General features: G+C 49.3%; 1 protein-coding gene across 1 annotated transcript; it reads left to right on the top strand.

Moving 5' to 3' along the window:
• Positions 1–6,572: 6,572 nt before the first annotated feature.
• LOC309544192 (histone-binding protein N1/N2-like) lies at positions 6,573–8,781 on the top strand. Its single transcript, XM_082243063.1, is given in 3 exon segments — positions 6,573–7,356; positions 7,415–8,520; positions 8,522–8,781. Coding segments are annotated over 3 exon segments (2,040 nt in total). The 5' UTR covers positions 6,573–6,591; the 3' UTR covers positions 8,691–8,781.
• Positions 8,782–9,441: the final 660 nt, after the last annotated feature.

Here is a 9,441-nt window from a genome sequence, read left to right on the forward strand (position 1 = left end):
GCAGCTACCAGCCTTATCCATCGGAGACTGACCTTACTTCTGCCCTTTGCTATTGCTATATCTGGCTGGGGTTTGAGGGGGTCGCGGAGTGACCATTACCGCTGAAGATTTCTGGTTCACAAGTTCTTAGTTGCTTCTCTGTTCCATGTTACTGGTGTTGCTTGCTATACAATGATGATGCTTCTTCTAGTTGGTGATAATTTGTATATGTATTTTTCTCCATGTTTATTGCTCATCGCCCCATGGCATCCTGCACTTACTGTTTTAACCGGCCCTTCCTCCTGCCCTTTGCTGTTGTCCTGAACAGCTGGGGTTTGGGGGGGGGGGACGCCTGACACCACATGATTCTGTTGGATCTTGTCTTATCAGTTAGTATTTCAATTGCTATGTCGTTGTTGATCTGCCATATGTCATAAGGTTGTAACTCTCCCCCCGATAGCCGCGATTTGGCATCTTTCCCATTCTCCCTGTATTGAGCTCTGTTATTGTCATTTTTCTTTGGTGTACTCATAACTGATTCTTTTAGGTCTGCTGTGTTGCCGGACCCACTCATGTGTTTCTGACTCCCTCTTCACACTTCCACCCCCCCATAGGTTGAGCACGGTTCTGTGTATCGTATGTGACGTACGGTGTCCTGTATTCAGGCACCATAGTTCCCTTGGCTCCTTTCCTGGAGTCCCCCCTGTCTACTCCTCAGTGTACCACTTAGTTTTCCCCTCCTTTTCTTCTCTATTTTTCTTTTTCTTTCCTTTTCCTATTTTCCGGGTTTCCATCTACCACTTCCTTTTTTTTCTGTGCCCCGACCCCTTTTTCCAGGCTCGGCTTGCATACCCCTGGTGACCTACTATCCTCTACCTGCCCGCCCGCGTCCCACTATGGCCCACACGGTAAGTACTCGCCCCCGACTGACCCTAGGCTCCTATAATGTACAGGGCCTCAATGTAGCTTCTAAACGGGGGCAAGTTCTATATCATATGCATAAGCACCATGTCAATATCTTGCTACTCCAGGAGACTCATTTCTGCTCCGACTCTGTCCCTGCTTGCTCCAACAGGTACTACAACCGATGGATACACAGTTCTAATCCGCTTCAGAAGTCCAAAGGGGTGTCTGTGGCATTTCATAAATCCCTGCCTGTCAGCATGATTGACCAGGTTGCAGACCCACAGGGGAGGTACGTGCTAGTTAAGTTTGCACTCTGGGGGACGACGTACACGGTCGCCAACTTCTACTTGCCTAATACTAATCAGGTCGCCTGGGCCTTGCGGTACCTTGAACGGCTTGCGAGGTTCGCGGAGGGGAGGGTCATCCTGGGTGGCGACTTCAATCTCCCTTTGGACCCGCTGCTAGATACCTCCTCCTCTCGCTCATCCCTCTCCTATACGAAGTTACGAGCTCTGAAGCGTGCCCTTCACGGCATGCGCCTTGTTGATGTGTGGAGAATCCTCCACCCGACCTCTCGGACCTACACTCACTATTCGTCAGCCCATCAGTCTTATAGCAGGATAGACTATTTTTTCGTGGATCATGCTTGTCTTGATTGGTCCCCCGAGGATGGCGTTGGGACGTTGGTCTGGTCCGACCATTCCCCGATTTTTCTCACACTCTCCCCCCCAGATACTCCGCTGAGAGAATGGACCTGGAGGCTTAATGACTCTATACTGGCGACTCCAGACTGTGTGGATACGATCTCCACTGTCGTTAACCATTTCTTTTCGGACCACGCTGACGACCCCACGCCCCTCCCTTATCAGTGGGAGGCGCTCAAGGCAGTGCTACGGGGTACCTTTATTCAGATGGGTACCCGGCTTAAAAAAGAAAGATCGGCCTCCATTGCAGCCGCGACTCTAAAACTGCGCGAACTCGAAACGAAGCACAGCCGGACCCCTTCCGATGCCATTCTGGCAGACCTCTCTACGGCCCGTTCCCAACTTAGAGACCTATATGTGGCCTCCGCCCACACGTTTGACCAGAAAATGGCCCTGCACAGATACAGGTCCCAGGATAAATGTGGACGCCCATTGGCTGGCGCTCTCCACCCACGCACTGCCTCTACGTTTATCACCCAGATTCGTGACCCTACAGGGTCCCTGGCGACGACCCCGACACAAATTGGTCAATCTTTTGCGACTTACTATCAGTCGCTTTACCATATTTCTGCGTCCCTGCCCCAGGGTGCCCCACGGGCCTCCCCCGACGACAAGGCCGCATATGTGTCGACGACCGCCCTCCCATCCATGCCTGCTGAAGCAATATCGGACCTAGAAGTACCGATCTCAGCTGACGAGGTTATAGCGGCGATTGCATCCTCCCCTACCGGTAAAAGTCCTGGCCCCGATGGCTTTACTGCTAAGTTTTATAAGGTGTTTGGCCCCCTTCTGGCCCCTTTTTTAGCCCGGGTATTTAACTCGATTCCAGACGGCTCTGCATTTCCCCCTCAGACATTAGAGGCCCACATATCTCTAATTCCAAAACCGGGGAAAGACCCCGCCTCATGTGCCAATTACAGGCCTATCTCTTTGATTGGAATTGACCTTAAACTCTATGCTAAGATCCTAGCAACCCGACTGAAGCCTTTATTGCCGGACCTTATCCATAAGGACCAAGTGGGCTTTGTCCAGGGCCGAGAGGCTAGGGACAACACCCTGAAGACCCTCTTGCTTACTGACTATGCCCGCTCCCAAGCTATACCCCTGTGCCTGCTGACGGTGGACGCGGAGAAGGCCTTTGATCGCGTGGACTGGCATTTTTTACGTCTTACCCTGGAGCAAATCGGTGTAGGCCCGCTGATGCTAGCTAGAATTATGGCGCTCTATAAGTCACCTTCCGCTAGGCTCCGAATTAACGGTTCCCTGTCCCCTGCTTTCAGCATACACAACGGCACGCGCCAGGGCTGCCCCCTGTCTCCACTCCTCTATGTTCTGGTTATGGAACATTTGGCCGTTGCACTTCGCAACAACCCCAATGTTTGCGGACTGACCATTGGCCCCATACATTCTAAGCTGGCACTATTTGCCGATGACCTACTGCTCTACATCACTTCTCCTCAAAAGTCCCTCCCTGCGATCCTGAACGAGTTCCGCAAATTTGGCCTTATGAGCAACTTTAAAGTTAATCACTCTAAATCGGAGATACTAAATATCTCCCTGCCTAACTCAACTCTCCAGCGTATCTCGGATGCTTATCCCTTTAAGACGGGATCATCCTCCGTTCGCTACTTGGGTGTTCAGCTACCCTCTGATCCGACACGACTTTTTGCTGACAATTTTGCCCCTCTCTTCACTAAAACCCTATCTGACCTATCTACCTACTCCACAAAACGCTTGTCCTGGTTTGGGAGGATCAATGTTCTGAAAATGGACGTTCTACCTCGTTTTTTATACCTCTTTCAAGCGCTTCCTATCCACATACCTGCCTCCTTCTTTGACAAGCTACGCAAAGCACTCTCGAGATTTGTATGGCTTCATAGCCGACCCCGCTTAAAATATGCGACTCTCACCCTTCCAAAGTCTAGAGGGGGCACTGGTATCCCAGATTTCGCTCTCTACCACCGAGCGGCGACCTTGACACGCTTAGTGGATTGGTTTCACAATGCCCCAACTAAACTGTGGGTGCAACTTGAACATCTTCTGACCCCCTTCGATCTCAGGGCACTCCCCTGGACCCCGGTACATCTCCGTGGCCACGCTTCTTCTTTCGGCGCTTTAACGCGTCAGACCTTACGGGTCTGGGATTGCCTGAATAAATCGGGACGTCTGTCAAGTCCTCAGGGCCCCATGACGCCATTCTTTGGATCCCCAGCGTTCCCTCCGGCGGCCTCGTGTTCCAGATTTGGCTCCTGGAATGCGACGGACCATCGACGGGTATCCCAAATTCTCCGAGCTGACCCGTCCCTGTTGATGTCTCCTGCATCCGCCACCCCTAGTGGTGATCTTGTGAACTGGCTGCAGCGCCGCCAGGCCCTCTCCTATATACACACTCTACCCTCGTTGACTGATGTTGGGGGAGACCCCTCGGAGTTGGACTCTATCCTGCTCCGGGATGTTCCCCCCACGCACACGGTGTCTCTCTTATATTCCTTGTTATTGCGTGCCCTCCGCCCAGACCTGCCGACATATACTGCTGTCTGGGACAGGGACCTAGGCCGAACCCTTTCATCTACCGACTGGCACAAATGTTTTGCGATGACCCACTCGCTGTCTCCTGCTACCCAAGTTCAGGAGAAGGGGTTCAAACTCTTGAGCAGATGGTACAGGTGCCCTTCCTCGATCGCCTACATTGACCCACTCCAGTCGGACCAATGTTGGCGGTGCACGTCCTCTAGGGGAACGCTTATTCACATCTGGTGGGAATGTCCTCAGATCCATGAATTGTGGACTGGAATTATAGCTTTGTATTGCAGGCTCCAGGCAACAAATGTTCCTGCGACACCGGAACTGGCCCTGTTGTCTTTGTTACCCGGCTCCTTCCGGTCGATCAAGAGAGACGTTTTGAGGTTTTTCTTGGCGGCTGTTCGGACGGTGATACCCAGACACTGGAGGTCCAAGCAGGTACCCTCTAAACTTGAGTGGGCTCTGGAACTGGACCGGCTTAGAGACATGGAAAACCTGTTGGCGCGAGAGGGGGGCAGGGAGGACCAATTCTCTGCTGCTTGGAGGTCCTGGGACATGTTTCGGTGTTCGGACGCCTTTCAGTCCTGGCTCGAGACGTCTGTGCTACCTGGTGATGGGGGGCAGTAGTGGGACGTGGGCGGCCCATCCTGATTTCCTCCACCTTCTTTACCCCCTTGACATCCCTCTTTACATTCTCCTGCTTTATCCCATCCTCTTACCTTTATTCCCCTCTCTGGCTGTACCGTTGACACCATAAGGCAACCCTCCTTTACTTATTTGTTGTTTTTAGGCGCTCCTCAATGGAAAGCCGGGATATTTATCAATGCCTAATTTATCAATGCCTACCACACTTCCCACAATCTCCTCAAGTGACGCCAGCCATGAAAGTGTTTATACTGGTGTTGGCCTTTCCTTGACTTTTCTCTTAAATTATGTTACCACCTGACACCCCAAGTTACTGTTTTTTTTTTACCTTGTGCTGCTGCCAGGATCTGATGGACCTGGCGGTTTGAGTTCCTTATTTGCACTTATCGATATTGATTGTTGTATGCATTTTCTCACAGTTTACCATATGTCATACCTGAACAATTTATTTGTTTCATACCCCCTTGCTTCTCCCCTAACTCTGTAAAACCCTTCTCTTTCAATAAAATAAGATTGAACTAAACCGCTGGCAACAAAAGAGAGTACACCCCTAAGTGAAAATGTCTAAATTGAGCCTAATTAGCCATTTTCCCTCCCTGGTGTCATGTGACTCCTTAGTGTTACAAGGTCTCAGGTGTGACTTGGGAGCAGGTGTGTTAAATTTGGTGTTATCACTCTCACTCTCTCGAGAAGTTGAGTGCACATGCTCAACGTCATATCCAGAGGCTGTCTTTGGGAAATAGATGTATGAGTGCTTCCAGCAATGCTGCAGAGGTTGAAGGGGTGGGGGGGGGGTCAGCCTTTCAGTGCTTAGACCAAACGCCGCAAACTGCATCAAAGTGGTCTGCATGGCTGTCATCCCAGAAGGAAGCCTCCTCTAAAGATGATGCACAAGAAAGCCTGCAAACAGTTTGCTTAAGACAAGCAGACTAAGGACATGGATTACTGGAAGGTTCAGATGGTGTCAAGCGTGTGTGACGGCAACCTGGTGAGGAGTACAAAGCCTACAGTCAAGCATGGTGGTGGGAGTATCATGGTCTAGGGCTGAATAAATGCTGCCGGCACTGGGGAGCTACAGTTCATTAGGGAATTATGAATGCCAACATGTAGCCGAAGCAGAGCATGATCCCCTCCCTTTGGAGACTGGGCCGCAGGGCAGTATTCCAACATGATAAAAACCCCAAACACACCTCCAAGAAGACCACTGCCTTTGCTAAACTAGCTGAGGGTAAAGGTGATGGACTGGCCAAGCATGTTACCAGACCTAACCCCTATTAAGCATCTGTGGGGCATCCTCAAATGGAAGGAGTAGGAGTGCAATATCTCTAAAAACCACCAGCTCTGTGATGTCATCATGGAGGAGGGGAAGAGGACTCCAGTGACAACCTGTGAAGCTCTGGTGAACTCCATGCCCAAGAGGGTTAAGGCAGAAAATAATGGTGGCCACACAAAATATTGACACTTTGGACCCACTTTGGACATTTTAACTAAGGGGCGTACTCACTTATGTTGCCAGCAGTTTAGACATTATTGGATGTGTGTTAAGTTATTTTGAGGGGACAGCAAATTGACATAGTTATACAAGCCTTTGTCTGCCTCAGAGGAGAAAGCCGTGGAGTACTATGTTGCTGATTTACTTTCTTGAGGGTTCATCCGCAAGTACTCTTCTCCTGCCAGTGCTGGCATCTTCTTTGTGAAAAAGAAACGTGGTGAACTGAGACCTTGTATCGATTATAGGGGTCTCAATCGCATCACGATTAAGAACGCTTATCCACATGCTGCTATCTTCTCTCCTCACTCAGCGTGCTTTCCTGTCAGCGAACACCGACTTACCATGGCCGAGGAACCAGTGCCGCTCCCAGCTGAGGCCGAGAAATTGGAGGAAACTGAAGCACCCTCAACATCTGCTGAACAAGTTGAAGGGATTGAAGATGTGGATAATGAAGCCAAGAAACTCATGGGAGCTGGTAGGACACACATGGTCATGAAGGACGTCCGTTCTGCTGTGAATGCATTTCAAGAGGCCAGCAGCCTTCTAGAGAAGAAATATGGTGAGACAGCAGACCAGTGTGCAGATGCATTTTTCTCCTATGGCATGGCTCTCCTGGAGCTGGCACAAATGGAGAATGGTGTACTGGGAAATGCCTTGGAAGGGATCCCTGAGGATGAAGAGGAAGATGGTGAGAAGGATGATGACCCCAATATCCCCAGTGCTGCTAATCTAGATGAGAAAGAAAGGGAGCAGTTAAGAGAGCAGGTCTATGATGCCATGGCTGAACCAGAAAAGCCTAAGAAATCGGAAGCAGAAAAGTCTGAGAAATTGGATGCAGAAGAGGCCAAGACTGATGGAAAGGCAGAGAATGGTGATGTGGAGATGGAAGAAGTTGACAAGTCATCTGAAGACAAAGGCTCTGAAGAGAAAGCAAAGGAAGAAACCTCTGACAAGGGGGGTGAAGATGAGAAGAGTGCTGCCGTGACTGAAGAGAAGGATGATGCTGGTGAGGCTCTAACTGAAGAGAAGAGCACAGAGGAATCAAAGGTTGAAGAGAAGAAAGTGGAAGAATCCAAGTTGAGGAGAAGAGTGCAGATGAATCAAAGGGTGAGGAGAAGAGTGCAGAGGCATCAAAGGGTGAAGATGAGGCAAAGAGGAATTAAAGGGTGAAGAGAAGAAAGTGGAAGAATCCAAGGGAGAGAAAAGTGCAGAGAAATCAAAAGATGAAGCTGAGAGCAAAGTTGATTCAAGGGGTGAAGAAAAGAGCGCAGAAGAATCCAAGGTAGAAAAGAGCGCAGAAGAATCCAAGGTAGAGAGGAGCGCAGAAGCCACAGAGAATACAGCCGAGAAGGTGGAGTCCTCTGAACCCCCAGCTCAGGAAGCCGACTCTGAACCTCCATCAGAAGAATCTAAACCCCCTGCTGAGAAAACGGAGGCTGCCAAACCCCCAGCTGAGGAGACCACTTCAAAAAAGACTGAGGAGCAGGACACTAAAGCGGACAATGAAGAAGCTGAGCCAATGGAGGGTGAAGAAGAGGGAGAAGGTGCTGAATCTGAAGATGGTGAAGAGAACAAAGGAACAGAAAAGAAGGAAAATGATGAGGAAGATGATGACAATCTGCAACTAGCCTGGGAGATGCTGGACCTTTCCAAAGTTTTATTCAAGAGGCAGCAGAACAAGGAATCCCAGCTGAAGGCTGCACAAGCTCATCTCAAGCTGGGAGAAGTCAGCATAGAGTCAGAGAACTACAGCCAGGCAATAGAAGATTTCCTTGCATGTCTGAACATCCAGAAAGAGCATTTGGAAGAGCGTGATCGACTCCTTGCTGAGACCCACTACCAGCTCGGCCTGGCCTACCAGTACAGCAGCCAGCATGATAGTGCCATATCCCACTTCACTCAGTCCACTGAGGCTATAGAGAAGAGAGTTGCTCTGCTCACAGAACAGTTAGAAAAAGCTGCTGGTGAATCCACTGAGGAACTTAAGGAGATGGGGGAATTGAAGGGACTTCTTCCAGACATCAAGGAGAAGATTGAAGACTCCAAAGAAGCACAGAAAACTGCAGACGCAACAGAAAAGGCACTTAAAGAGACTTTGATTGGAGGATCATCAGGCTTCTCCCAAGAGAAGGGAAGCACTTCATCTACATTGGCTGTATCTGCATCAGCTGTAACTTCATCATCTGCTCCAGCAGGAAAGAATGGGGACAGAACTGTACCTGTTACAAACTGCGTATCTGACATCTCACATCATGTGAGGAAGAAGAGGAAACCCACTGAAAGAGGCCAAGAAACCAAAGGCAGAACCTAAAGAAAATGGCACTGAGAATGGGTCTGGTAATGGGGATGCTGTGGTGCACACGAATGAGGAAGTGGAAAAGGCAGAAGAGGCAGAGAAGCAGACACCGATGGAGACCACAGCAGTGGAGAGTTCTGCATGATGCAGATACACTAAAGGGACTGTCCCGTTTGTATATAAATTGTATTTTTTCCACTTTTGTTCAAAGCATCTTTTTGTAAAACAAAAATAAAGGTTAAATAAAAAGGAAAAGAAAAAAAAAAGAACGCTTATCCAATTCCACTGATTCTGGAATTATTTGACCGCCTCAAGGGAGCTGTCAAGGGAGACCATAGATCTATGTCCAGTACAAAGTTTTCTTGGCTTTGCCAATTATTATCGGAAATGTATTCATAGCCTCTCTTCTCTGGTCAAACCCCTGACTTTTATGACCATGTACCACCTTTTATGTAAGGGCTGATGCATTGTCACAACAGTTTTCCTCCTCTTCCAAGATGGAGTCAGTTCCTATTCCTGTGATACCTCCAGATTGCATTCTAGCCACTATTCGCACTAATCTCACTTCACCTTTGGGTGACAGAATTCTTGCTGTTCAGATCCATTCTCCTTCTGAAAAACCCTGTGACCGCTGTTTTGTTCCAGAGAATCTCTGCACTGCTTTGCTCCAGACATACCATTCTCCCAAGGCAGCCGATCACCTGGGGAAGAATCAGCTCATCTGGTCTATTTCTCAATAATTCTGGTGGCCTAGTCTCCACGCTGATGTAACCGCCTTCATAGCTGCTTGTTCCCTGTGTGCTCAGAATAAGACACCATGACACCTTTCAGTGGGCCTCTTACAACCCATACCCGAAAGAGAGAGGCCTTGGACCAACTTGCCTATGTATTTTATT

This window comes from Pelophylax lessonae (assembly GCF_965119305.1).
Source record: "Pelophylax lessonae genome assembly, chromosome: 1".
Lineage (NCBI taxonomy): Eukaryota > Metazoa > Chordata > Amphibia > Anura > Ranidae > Pelophylax > Pelophylax lessonae.